Below are 13,826 nucleotides of genomic sequence, written 5' to 3'. Positions count from 1 at the left end.
GCTCCCAGGCCACACAGATTTGCTGGCTCACCTTGGACGGCTTTGATGGGCGGGTCCCCTGCCACCAGGTGCTGACCTGGATCTGGGGGCTTGGTCCTCGCTGTCTGCAGTCATGTGGCCCCAAGACCCTCCCTCAGAGCCCGTGCCTGATTAGAAACCTGGAGATCTCACTGGGAGGCTCCCATCCTTCATGGGACCCAAACAGTGGAGGCAGCCGGCCTGCAGCGTGTGCGCCTGCTGGTCTCCCTGAGACCCTGCAGAGGGCGGCCTGCAGGGTCTCAGGGAGCACAGGGAGCCATCGGGGTGCCGCCCAGCCGCCCTCCTTCAAATCCATCCTCCAGCAGGGACAGTGGTGCCGGGGTCTCCACAGCACACCGCACGGCTCTGGTGCCCTCTGTTGGAAAGCACTCGCGGCTCGCACACCGGGCCACCAGGCCCCAAGCTGCTGCCTTGGAGAGCCAGAAGCTTCTGTTCTGTTCATGCAGAGAAAGCCGTGCCTGGTGACCGGCCATCACTGGGGAGGGGCATCACCGGGGGGGGACGCAGGGCACTACCTCTGGGGCACAGCGCACCCAGCTATTCCCACTCACCTTCAGCAACGTCAAAAATAACCAGACATCCTGCGAGTCCTGACGGTGACGCGGTGTGTGGCACCTGAGGCCTGCCGGGAGCAAGGGGGCCCAGGGCCTGTCCCACAAAGCAGCACGTGTCTACGTGACCCGCTGGGTGACTTACCCTGCTTCAAAAATACCAAGAGTTAAGACAGTGGGGTAAGAGTCACATCACTTCATGTCATAGGAAAAACCTAGATTTTGGCTGATGCCAGAAAGAGATATAATAAATCATAAATCAGCGAAAAAAGTCTGAAATCAGTTTTCCTTTGTTGGTGTTAAGACAACATGAAATACAAGGCAGGTCCCAACCATACACATCGTAAGGCCACGTTTTCATCCAGGCCTTGGTGATGCATAGAACCGCACGAGCTTCCCCGCTGTGGTTCACACCGTGGCAAGGAACGCTGGCTAAGAACACGGCACTCTAGTGCACAGCTGGGTGCGGTTTATTTTCTCTATACATCATATGCTCTGTTTTATTTCTCCATATGCAGAGCTACAGGTTTCCCTCTGGCTTTTGGATATAGTTAATTATACTGCTAGCATGACAACACGATAATGAAGTATCAGACGGCAGCGCACTGCCCATGCTGGCAACCCTCCCTGCTGCCATCAGTGACATGAGCTGGCCCACCAGTCGTGACCTTTGACTTCCAGGATCGACATTGGGGTGCTGGGGTCCTAACAGGCCCATGGTCCCTGAGGCCCCTTTGGGGCAGCCCCTGAGATGAGAGGCCCGTGTCCCTTCCTACCTGCTGCCCAGAGCACACTAGGCCAGCGAGTATGGAGCGAGGGTGAGACTCGACTTCAGCTCTCAGAGAGGTGCAAACTCCATCGAACCCGTGTCCAGAGAGCTCTTTGTCTTTCCAAATCTTGGCAAATGGTTATTTTCTACCCACCGGATACAGAGCAGAGTGGATGTATCTTGCATTAGCCTTTTTTGGCAGGTAGGAAACAAAGCTAGAAAACCTCTGTAAGCATTGACTTCCATGGCCTGTTCCCGTTTCCTCCAGTGAGACCTGAGTGCGGGATGCTAGGAACTGTGAGTGGAAAATGTCATCACAGCTGTGGACACAGCTAGGAAGGGAGGCATGGTGGGGATGTGCTGGGGCAGGGCCAGCTTTCTAGTGTGGACGGCCTGGGACAGGCCTTAGCTGGCTCTGGACAGTGGCTGTGGCAGCCGTCTGTGGCCTGACGGTGCCAGACTGTCCCATCCTGGGCTGTGGCCCCAACATGAGCCAGGCCTTCCCCAATCACTTGGCCTGTTTTAATGGACATGAAAAATAGAGCAAGGACAGCGTTAGAGAAGGAAACAAATGTGTGCAGGACTGCGGGCGTCTGAACTCATCCTGCTGGAAAACACGGAAACAGAGAGGGCAGACACGCTTGTTCCCAGGACACTGTCACCTCCTTTAATACAGTGGTGCCTACGGCCCATGTCTGATGCAGTGTTACACGTGTGTGTCGCTCAAACATCCATCCTACTGCACACACTCAGTTTCGGCCAGCAGGCAGGGAGCCCGAGGTAGCCCCCGCTCTCTTGAGCCAGGCCTCTGCCAGCCCTGAGCTCCCTCCCAAGCCTGGCTTCCCCGCCCGGTGGCCTTCGTGGACCAGAAGCCATTCCTTCACGGCCAGTCCTCCGGAGTAGTTGCCCACGGCTCCGCTGCTGCAGACCACTCTGTGGCAGGGGATGAGGATGGGGACCTGGAAGACAGGGAGGCAGCCGCCGTCAGCCAGGGATCTGGACAAGGTGGTCTTTGGGGTCAAGGCCAAGGCCCTGATTGACAGGAGTCCTGTACCCACCAAGCAGGGGCCCGTGCCGGGGGCAGGCTGTTGGCATGGGTGGGTGCCAGCAATGTCTCAGCATGAACTCTCCCTCCCCTGAGGCCCTTGAGTCCCTGGAGGTCTCGGCATGGGCTGGGGGAGGGACGAATGCCCTGAGGTGGCATGGGGCATCTTCAGAGAATCACTTTATGCCAAGATTTGGGAGGAGAAAACTGAATTTCAGCCGGTGAGTAATTTACAACGTTCACTTACAAAACCGAAAACTACATTTCCAAGTTCCGGTGGAATGTGACGCTCTCAAACGCCCCCCAGACACCACCCCGGCATCACAGGAAACGTCAGAGAAGACCGTACCTGCACAGGCCTCTCCAGCCCATGGCCGGCCAACTGTGGCTGTGGGCCCATGCCGCCCACCACCTGCTTCTGTAAATGAAGCTTTACTGGAACGCAGCCACGCCTTTTTCTCCATACCGGCTGTGGCTGCTTTGCCAAGCCCAACATATTTACTCTCATGGCCCTTGACAGGAGGACTTGGCCAACCCCTGCCTCACGCGGTGCCCAGGAGCGGGATGTGTCTCCCCCTGTAGTCTTGGGGTGCCTGCAGGGGTCTGAGGAGCTCCCTGGTCACCCCCACTGGGGGCAGGGCATGCTCAGCTCCTCCACTGGGTCCCAGCAGGGACCCAGAGCCAGTACGCCTCCCTGCCCTCAGCCCTCCCACAGGCTGCTGCAGCCTCCCCACTCAGGAGCTCGGGGAGACAGAGCTGTCGTCCAGCCGTTCACCTGAGAGTGATGCTGAGCACACACCGGTCTTAAACTAGCAGAGGAGCTTCAAAAATCGAGCTTGCATCACAAGGAAAACTACCCCCACCCAACCAAAGAGGAAGCAGCGACGGTCTAAAGGGCTCCACCCAGGGACCCAAGGCAGCGATGCTCTCAAGGTGCCATCTGCACGTTCACCCAAACTCATCCACAGCTCAAGATGCTGCCATCCTCATCCTGCACGTGAGGCCAGGGCTGGCACCACCTTGAAAGGGTGAAGGCATGGCTCCAGAGAGCTCCAAGTTGCAGGCAGTGACTCCCACGTGGCTCCCATGCCCCCAGGGACAGGCCTCTGGCTGTAGCCTCCGGCAGTGCCCAACCTGTTATTTCCTAGCCTGGAGCCAGCACGATCCGGATCTGTGGCTGACCTAAACTCAGGATGCCCTGTGCTGATAGGGGCTGATCCAGAGTGAGGACTACAACCATGCAGCCATGCACAGGCCCCGGATCCTGCCTACCAACTGCTTCTTTATGGTCAGTCCCACCAGGGGAAGGGAATCCCTGTTCCCTCCAGAGGGGCAGGCGCCTCCTTCAGTGCAGTCCTAAGGGAGACTCTGCCTTGGTCCTTTGGCATTGCCCGAGCTGTGTAGACAGGAGGAGCTCCATGGGTCCACTGTCCGGCTGAAGCTCTGAGAGCCACCTGTGGTGGGTGGGGGCAGGTGCTGTGGCCCCTGCCTCTGGTTTCCATGCTGGTGCTGGCCTCCTCCACTCTCACTCCCACAAAGGAGAATGAGTCACTGACCACCGATAAGGGAGGAAGAGGGGTATGCCCAGCTTAGCACCGTTAGGGCTCCTGCAGGTGACCTGTCTGCCCCAGGGCTCTGGGCGCCCTGATCTCTTCTGAGATTGTCAGCCCCTGCCCTGGCTGGGGGGCCTGAGCTCAGCCAGAGGGGACAATGATGGTGAGTGTAATTCTTGTGGCAATTACTGGGAAGCCACCATGGCCATGCCACTGGCCCCCCACCCACCCCCTTCAATCTTGCTTTTATCCTAATAAAGCTAAAATCTTGAGGTCTGCTATCCATTTCTCAGTTGGCTCAGAAAGGTGGAAGACAGGGATGTAACATATGGGCATCTCTCTGGTTGTGCCCCTCTGCCTGGGCAGACAGGGATGGCCACACAGCCTGCATGGCCACTGCAGGGGACTCCAGGGGCTCCAGGGCCATGTGCTTAAGCATCCCAACAAGCAGTTACTGTGAAGAGCTTCCCCAGAACAGCTTCCCAGGAGCATGTGGGGAAGTCTTGCACAGATTTCTAAGGCAAGAATCGGCCGGAGAGCCTCCCGGGCAACGGCCTTCATCCCTAAGTAGCTCATGGTACCTGGGGAGCAGGTGCATGGGTGGGCAGCCACTAAGGGGCCAGGACATCTTGGCGGATGTGTTGGGGGACATGCCTCATCACCGTGCAAAGCATCACAGTGACTGCTCCGTGAAGAAGATAAACTGCCAATGAGCATAACCATAGGAGCCAGTGCGGGCTCCAGAGGAAGGGGGAAGGGCACCAAGCTTGCTCTGGAAGGTTCTTGGCTGGCACAACATGTGGAGGGCACATGGGAGATGACTAGGGACTGCTTACTGCCTGGCCCCCCTTCCTCCTGCATCCTGAGCTGGAGGGCAGCCCACTCATCCCCACAACCCAGATGGCCCATACATGGATGCTGCAGACCTGGGGCCTCTCCCCGGGCCCTCACACATGGCTGCCCTGCTCCCAGCGTCCTACCCTGATGAGAAAAAACATCCGTTCCTACAGGATCCCAAGGATGAGGTATGTCCAGGCTACCCCCGTGTATCACTCCGGGTACCCCTGGGTATCACTCCAACTCCACTCTTCTTTTTCTCTCCACGTATCCCCAGCTCAACAGAGAGATGATTTCCGCCCATGCCCAGCTTCCCCACACCCCACCCTTCAAAGCCAGTGAACTGGACAAAGCAATCAGTTACTGGTCAGGTGAGCTTTTAGAGGAAGCAGCTGGGGGCGTGGGTCCAGCGTCTCCAAGCTCTATTTCTTGGGCACCTCTGCTTCCTAGGGAGGCGATTCCTATCCTTGCATCCCCCGAGGCTTTCGGGGCAGGCAGCTTGTGTCACTGCCACACACAGACCTGCCACACAGGTTTCATCTGCTGAGTAGCCCTCTGTGGGACCCAGCTACACACGCCCCTGAGGGAGGTGGGGGAAGCCCCAGCCCCCCTTGGAAAGGGGGCTTAAAGCCCCTGGGAGCAGGTGTGCCTGTGCCTGATGCTGCTGCATCTTCCACCCCAGCTATGGCCCTCATCACCCCTGCAAGGCCCCACCAGGCCTGTCAGCCTCCAGCCGAATGGAGTCTCGTGCCCAAGTTCATAAGGCTGCTAAGTGGCAAAGAAGGGGCTCTAATCACTCTCCTGCATGGCTCCACGCGCCACACTGCTCCTCCCTGACGTGGACTGTTGAGGTGGGACCTTGTGGGATGGCAGCCGGTGCCGGCAGATGACATGGCTGCAAGATGGGGCTCTGGCTTCCCACATATCACGCAGCTCGTCCTGATTTGACGATGAGTTTGGGTCACCATGGTAACATGCACCAATGACGCAGTCTAAGAGGCTTCTGACGACTATGACATGGGAACACGCAGGTGGCAGAGGGCTGACTGTTTCCAGCGTTGAGTTTAATAGAGTGAGGTGTAGTAACTGCCAAGTTCTGGAACAGCTGAGAACCCGTCTTCCGGAAGGAGTCACAGGAAATCTCCAGGATGGAATATTTACCCTGATGGACGATTTTTATCAAATACAACAGTGCCATTAATAATTGCTGTGAGGGCACTATCAGATAATACAAATTCACCTTTTTGGCTGATAAAGAGGGAGGCATTTAATTCAGTCTCGGTTTATAAACATTTAGGCACCAATTCAGTTTCCTGCCTGAGAGCAGACTTCACAGCAGAGCTTCGGTTTTTCTTCTCTCCCTCTTCATGAGCTATGAAATTATAAAAATGAGTAAAATAAACGCGTCTCCCTCTCCCTCTTCCTGTACATCAATGCAGAGGCCAGGACAGACAGCACGGAGTAACAGTGACCCCGACAGCTAGGACCAGTCCTCACCTTAGCACGCTGTGATGGGGAAGAGCTGACTTACCAAACAGGCACTGTTTTTACCATTAGAAATAGGGAACGCTGCTTCTGTTTGTGTGAATTTTGGTGGCAGGTTTCAGACTATTAAAATAATGAAACCTGCTGAAATGTATCGGGGCCCTAAGGACATTTTCAAAGGATCCGTACCCTCTATGTCCTCTCCTTTAAAGCATGTGCTGCATAAAATGTAATTTTTATCAATAACCAAGAAGCTCATAATATCACAGCTGCATTGAAATCTTCATGCTGTGAAATCTAATTCATCCAATACGCGAATCCATCACTTATGCAGCCCCTTTCTCAAATGCTATAAAACTTCCAAACCCATAGATTTGTTTCCAACAAAAATAACATGAAGGGGCCTTTCAATCAATGATGGAATCCCTCTGATTCTGGTACCAGCTGAATATTTTTTCCAACTTCGCCTTTGTTCTTCTGGGCAGCAGCCCACAAGGGAAAGAGCTTGTTTTCACTTGCAGCCTCATCAATACCTAAATCCTGGTGAACAAGTGACACCGAGAAGCTGTAATCAATAGCTCCCTGTGCGTTTTTTTCTTCTGGTCAAATGGTTCAGCTCCACTGACAACCCTGACACTTAGAACATGATGCTAAGTCTTTATCAGCAGCCATCTGGGTGACTGGCAGAACAAGACTCGGGGGGTCATTAACGCTCATGGCAATCTGTGAATAAACTAACTCCTCAGGAATGCATTTGTTTAGAAAAAGGTGGGGAGACTCTCTGTGCAATGTATCGATTGCCTTTGAACTGCATTTAGCAAATTCTGTCTGAGGATGAAGAGGAAGGGTGCTTCGTGGAGGGGTGGGCCGTAAGGAGTTTTCTACTCAATATACTGGGAAACTGACCATCCTCTCCTGCTGGGTTGGGGAGACAGCCGTCCAGGAATGCTGACCAACCACCTTACACTGGCTGGCGAGTCCTTCCTGGAAAATTCTGGAGAAATCAAGCTCCTAGGATAGAGGAAACCCCTGCATGGCAAAAGCCATCCCTTACTCTGGGGTTGGGGAAGAGAAACCCATGCCGACAGCACATGCGGTAATATGAACCAGCATGTGCTCCTGCTTATTGCAAGCCACCTAAGGAATTAATGCACAATGAGCTTTACGATGTTTTCTAACATTCCAAGTCCATTTTTCACTCCCCCCCTTAAATGCACAATCACTCTATTCAGCCTGAATATAAGGGATGTTTTCAATGAGTCTCAGCGATGCACCGTCTGGGCTGGAGTGGATGTGTGCAGCTTCCGGCTGGGACGTGGCTGTCAGCGCCAAAGGGAAACATCCTGAGGACACTGACAGCAGCGATGGCTCACTGCTGGCCAGGGCTCTTCCTCCCTCAAGTCCCTGGGTCACCTTTTCATCCTCCCAGCCCATTCTAATGACGTTTCTAATGGGAATTTGGGAGCCTGTCAACCTGAATGATAGTAAACTACGCAGCTGAAGGCTTCTTGCAGGAATCTCTCTGGCATATCTGTGCTGTAATTTGAGGCGTCTGTGGGCACCGTAGCCGCGCGTCCTGCTGCAGCCTCCTCCTCAGGTCGAAGGTCACTGCACACGGTGGAGCCCACAGAAAGGCCGCAGGAGGCCACCACCGCCTGGCAGCCCTCGGCACAGGAGGCATGTGGACGCTGAGAAGGGCAAGACTTGGTGCTTGTAGAACCCTCCTGCTTGATGCTGTGCTCACCTCCAGTCTTGGCTTTGCCATGTGACGGGGTGTCGATGTGTGGACTTTACACATCAGGGTTTTATACCCCATGTGATACTACTTTATACATTGCAGTGACTGAGGTCATACTGGAACAGAGACACTCATAGAGATTAATAGCAGGAGAAGAGAGTCACGCTGGTTTGCAGAACAATAAATGTCTCTGAATATCGCCACAAGCAGGATTGCTAACCAGCGACGGCATCTTCACTGCAGAGTGAGAAACTGCTGGCGTCACGAAAGGCTGGTGGGGGAGAGTGTTGCCATGCTGCACACGTCAGTCAGTGGAGCTTGTCTTTACAGCAAAAGGGGAGCTGCACACACGGGGAGCGAGCAGAGTCGGCGCCCACCGACGCACCACTCCCATCTTCACATGTGTGCATGGAGGGAGCAGAATCCACCTCAGCGGGGAGAAGACAAGGACTTACTCTCCTCAAAGGGCACAAAGAGTAGACACTGCCTGAAACAGTCACTGCACTGATGCAGGAAGAGAACCCCTAAAACCCCATTTGCATCCACAGTTCTCACGGGCCCTACACGGAGCCACCACACAACGGCATCTGAGCTGCCTTTTCATCAGGTTGAACACCTCAAAACTGACTCACAGCCGGGGAGAAGACAGCGGCCTTCCAGAGGGGGATGTAGGTTAAGCTTTACTGGGAAATGTCAAAAGCCATCCTCAGAAATTTGATTAGGAAACACCTCCCAACGTGCCGTAAAAATCAGATCCCTACGGCGTGGTGCAGATGTTTTACGACACTGTAGCTGAAGACGCTGCAATTAACGTGCAACAGGTGCAAAAGGAAGGCCCACTGCACCCACCAGCCACTGTCACCAAAACTGAGGACAGGAAGAGATGGAGGAGGGGGGGATGGTGGCTGTCCCTGTGGTATCTCCCTCCTGGGATATTTGGGATATTTTAATAGGGCAGAAAGCTCACCTGGATTAGGGCGCACATTACGACAATGAAATCCACTGCAAACCTACCGGACTTGCTTTTTAGGGACTAACAAGGCAGTTTTGTGTAAAAGTCTACGTAACTGTCCCCTCCTAGAAACGGACGCTCTGCCCCCGGGCTGCCGCGGCGGACAGCAGGAGCAGCAGGCTGTGGTGTGAACTCGCCGGCCTCTCCCGCCGTGAGCAGGGATGGAAACAGTTTTGGAAACTGACAGCAAAGCCACGGCAATTTTTCAAAAAGCGAGGCCTATCTGATTTGGTAATTTCCCATCCCATGATGGAGTGATCATGTCTGCGCTCCCTGATCAGATGGTATGCTTCCATCATGTTAGAAACTTTCAGAGAGCTTTCGGGAGAAGACATTGCCAACGTGACACACACCCTCACTGGGTGAATATTCCAGGGGCGTTCTCGAGGTTGTGTGGGTTCTCCCAATGGGCCACGCAGGTGGGGGCACCCTTCCTGCCCACGCAGGCACGCGTGGCCTTGGCCACGCCCACATGGCATGCTGTGTGTGACTTCCCCCTTCATGCCAGATGGCCTGCGGCCCAGTTGCCAGGCCCGGGTGCTGTGAGATGGGACAGCAAGGGCACCCACGTTGCCCCCAGGCACCACAGGCCGTGCTGCCCACCCGTGCTGTGTCCCGGTTGGGCCTTGTCCTCTGGGGAGCACGGCCTGAGGCTGCATAGCCTGGGAGCCTCGAGTTCAGTGAAACCTGACTGCAGACGCGTGGGAAGGATGAGGACACAGAAGGGCTCTGGGGAGGGTGCCATCCCTGCTAAGACAGGAGGTGTGTGTGGTCCAGGTCCCTCGTCCCATGCTGCAAGGCCCCCCGCCTTGTGTGCTCCCATGTGATGCTTTAGCTCTTGAGACCCAGGGAGCCCTGGGCCTCAGGGGGACTGCAGCCCGCAGAGAGATGGGGTTGGATGTGTACCCTTGCTCGGCCATCCTGCTAGGATGCAGGCACCTCGCAGGTAGGCCTTTTTGTCTGTTTTGTTAGCTGCTGTACTCTGGGCACCCAGAAGAGTGTGGACCATAAAACTGGCACCCAACACTTCCACCTGCTGAGTGAGCAGGTGGGGCCCCCTCTGCCCGCTTGCCACTCCTCTAGGCTCCCTCCTCTCCTGCTCACTGGGACAACCAGGAGCTCATGCAGTGGAGACGTGCTCCGGGGGTGGGGGAGCTTCCAGGAGTGTGGTGTTGGGGTAGCTTCCTTGCCTCTTCTGGAGGCATCTGGCACAATGGTCCCCATCACAGATGTTGCCCCTCTGCCCACCCCAGCAGCACAGCCTGCCTTCTGGGGAAACACGTGGGATCAGATGACGCCCTGCCGCCTGCACGCACCCGCCACCCACAGCCATGCCCGCGCCACGAGAACTCACAGGATTGTTTCTCATTGCTCCTCCCACAGCTCGCGCGGCTTTGGGGTTGCCTGCCAGGGCTGCTAATTGCTGGTAAGAAATCACTTCTCCGAATTTCACAACCTTCAGCAGCTTCCATAACACCTGTCTGGTGAACGACTCTGAAAGGAAGAATGCAGGATGATGTTATTTGGACAAATGGCTTCAGCAGCTCTGATATAAATAGCCGCTAGTCCCAAAACAGGAAATGCATCGACACAAATAGAGGTGTTATACTCAATTAAAACACAGCCTCCATGCACCGCTCCGCCACCATGTCACCAGGCAAGGAGACGCGAGCGTGTGGCAGGCCACCACGCAGGCTGGCCCCTTGGAAGGCATCCCTGGAGCTGGCACTGCAGGTTTGCAATTTCCTTCTACCTTCCCTCCAACCCCGTGTTCCACGCGGCGTTGCGTGTGCCACCCTTGTAGCGACTGGGCGTGTGTAAGTGAGCGCATGGTTCAATTAATACGCACAGAAGTCCCTGCTGCCCGCCTACTTGGAAATCTTTTGTACTGCTGGTTAATTTCCAACTTCAACTGGGACAAAGAAGGCAAAAGCAGCCACAGGCCAGGCTGCGATATTATGCTGGCTGTCCACATCCAGCCGTGCGCGGGATTCCCCCAGCTACTGCTCGGAGTGCCAAGCACCACAGTACGCAGGGGCTGGCGGTGACCTTGGCTACAGGCATCTTTAGTGAATGGGGCTGCAAAAATAAAATGACTTGATTCCCATTTAAATTGAGTAACCACATCCAACTGCATTTGTGCCGCGCCCTGCTGCAGGAATGAGGCGGCGATCGCAGGAGAACATTCTCTCCCTCTGCCTCCAGGTTTCAGAACTGTTACCTGGGGGTGGTGTCGGCGGGAGAGAAACCCGGGCATGTGAAGAAGGCCGGTCTGAATCAGTACCTATTGTCTTTCCAAGCGGGACATGCAGCTCAGGAGCACTGGAGACAGAGCCACGTCCTCCATCGCAGGGGCTCAGCCCTCCAGGGACAGGAGTTTCTCAATAGCGGCAACAAAGGGAAAGCTTTCGTGGGCAGGAACGAGGTTCCGAGTGTGTCCACAAGAACACTAATTACACTTGGTGCCAAGCTGGCAAAGTGCGATTTGGTTCTTTAAGGACACACACCCTTACATGTGTGTTAAATAATAAAAATCACTTCTTAACTGAAGGGAACGATAATCACTTCACTGGGAAAAAAAAATCTGTTTAGTCTTTATTATAACATTAAGCAAATTAAACATCAGCATAATCCAGGTGATACTAGAAAAGGGTCATCAAAGAAATTAACTTTGTTGTTCATTAATTTACATGGATTAGTAGAGGGCAAAAAGATAGCAAATGTGCTCTAGTTTTTTATGATATAATTTCAAACTGTACACCATTTGTGGCAGGAGGGTGACTTTGGGGTTAATCAGACTGATTTGTCCTTTTAATTGCTTTCTATTCAAAGAAAATTCATTAGATAATGTTCTCTTCAAAATTCATGAATCAATTTAACTGAAGAAACCACATTAACAGCTTCGGGTTCATTAGCACATGCAGTTGTATTACCGGCTGATGGCTGGGGGGTTTCCTTGGGCAAATGCACTCTGTTTACTGTCATTTCTTCAGAAAGCGTTTTGAAATCAAACTGCTAATCATTATTATGGTTGCTGTTGTTGTTATGCCTAACTTTTAAAAAAAGCAAAGCAAAGCGAGGTAGCCTGCTGTTGACTTGGAGGAAAAGAGATTTCTGGGACAGCTGTCTTGGAAAAGAAACAATGAAAGCAGCACATCAATACCGCAGAAGCAGAGGCCAGTTTCCCGTCTTCCTCGGCGAGACAGAGTTGGTGGTTTTGTTTTCCGTGCTTTCTGTTAGGTGTTCTGGGAGAACGGCCTGGAACTTTACTCAACTTGTAGGAATGAAACGAGGGAGGTGTGCGCAAACCTAACCGGAGTGCAGAGCAGTTCCGAGAAACAATGGCACGGTTCCAAGGGCCTCATCTGAGCGCCAACCTCGAGTGCTGCTCTGACGAATTGCTGCCAAATTACGGAGCACCTTTCTTTCCAAGTGTAAAAGTGTCGTATAATAAAACAATTATATGTCCATAGATGAGCACAGAGTTTATCAAACACGTTCAGCTTCATTGTCAGCTTCTCATGGGAAACCATTTCTTAACTGGTCCGTACCAGGCAACATATGAGGAAGTATAGCTCAAACAATGCAGTATTTGGCAATCAGGCGCCTGATTTTACAAATGTATCTGAAAACTCAGTTTCACCCTGCAGTGAACAAATGCAGTAATTAGTTGAAGCAGCTCTCAAAGAGCACAGTGCTTCTAACCCCAGCCTATGTGAAATCACATGGCTGAACAACACCTGTTTCTGAAGAGGGGCAACCCTTGCTGTTAAGCATCATTATCTAAAATTGAGTGAAATCCACTCGCAGACATTCACGCATGTGGAAAACGGAAGTTCTTGAGGTTGAGGTGACCACATCAGTCCTCAGTAGCTGGCACAATCACTTCAGGTGGCCCAAAGGGGCAACCATTAAAACAGCAGGCTTCTGGTCCAGGTGCAGAGGCTCACACCTGTAATCCTAGCACTTTGGGAGGCCAAGGCGGGCGGATCATGAGGTGAGGAGTTCGAGACCATCCGGGCCAAGATGGTGAAACCCCATCTCTACTAAAAACAAAAAAATTTAGCTGGGCATGGTGGTGCTCGCCTGCAGTCCCAGATACTTGGGAGGCTGGGGCAGAAGAATCACTTGAACTCGGGAGGCAGAGGTTGCAGTGAGCTGAGATCGCGCCACTGCACTCCAGCCTGGGCGACACAGTGAGACTCCATCTCAAAAAACAAAAAACAACGCCCCCCAGCAGCCTTCTTTAGCCATGGGCCTCCCCAGAGAGCAGCCCTGAGACCTGGGGGCTCTATGACGCAGCCTCCGAATGCCACATTCTGGATGTTCCTCTCTCTTACCCCTTACTTCCCTTGTTTCCTTCCTAAACTCACACTTGCTCCTGCCTGTCCTGTGGTGCTGGGTACCTTGGGCTGGGCTTCCGTGGCTGGGGTCAAGGGAGAGGACCTGCTTCTTGGAGTCTCTGCATCTGAAGGACATGGCTATTTTCATTTCGGCTTGGACGGCTATTTAAATGTGTGCACCGGGAGGCTGAGGCAGGAGAATGGCATGAACCTGGGAGGTGGAGCTTGCAGGGAGCCGAGATTGTGCCACTGCACTCCAGCCTGGGGGACAGAGCAAGACTCTGTCTCAAAAAAAAAAAAAAAAAAAAAAAGTGTGCACCCATAACTGCCTTACCCAGAGAAGACTGTTTTCTAAACTCTCTGCCTGCATTGTGCATCCTCCGCCAAGGTTCTGGGTGCCCTTTTCTGATGCTGGTCACGGGAGAAATCGTTTTGTTTCACAGACACTGGGTTT

The 13,826-nt window shown here is 53.7% G+C and overlaps 1 protein-coding gene and 1 long non-coding RNA gene across 7 annotated transcripts in view; both read right to left on the bottom strand.

Annotated features, from left to right (window-relative positions):
- LOC107000310 (uncharacterized) overlaps positions 1-437 on the bottom strand; it is a 44,391-nt gene extending 43,954 nt beyond the window's left edge. Inside the window, exon 1 of the long non-coding RNA XR_001447365.3 lies at positions 32-437. This is a non-coding gene — a long non-coding RNA (uncharacterized LOC107000310). The remainder of the gene's footprint in view (positions 1-31) is intronic.
- Positions 438-2,003: 1,566 nt separating this feature from the next.
- MGMT (O-6-methylguanine-DNA methyltransferase) overlaps positions 2,004-13,826 on the bottom strand; it is a 290,626-nt gene continuing 278,803 nt past the window's right edge. For 5 of the 6 annotated variants that reach the window (XM_077945016.1, XM_077945017.1, XM_077945014.1 and 2 more), the window contains 2 exons: positions 10,384-10,523; positions 2,004-2,318 (listed from right to left, as the gene is read on the bottom strand). In XM_077945016.1, coding sequence (XP_077801142.1) covers positions 2,109-2,318; positions 10,384-10,523 — 350 coding nt within the window. In that variant the 3' untranslated portion in view covers positions 2,004-2,108. 6 annotated transcript variants of the gene reach the window in all.

The sequence above is a fragment of the Macaca mulatta genome, chromosome 9 (genome assembly GCF_049350105.2).
Source record: "Macaca mulatta isolate MMU2019108-1 chromosome 9, T2T-MMU8v2.0, whole genome shotgun sequence".
In the NCBI taxonomy this organism is placed as follows: Eukaryota; Metazoa; Chordata; class Mammalia; order Primates; family Cercopithecidae; genus Macaca; species Macaca mulatta.
The sequence above is the reverse complement of the archived record's forward strand: the minus strand, read 5'-3'. Positions and strand labels throughout refer to the sequence as shown.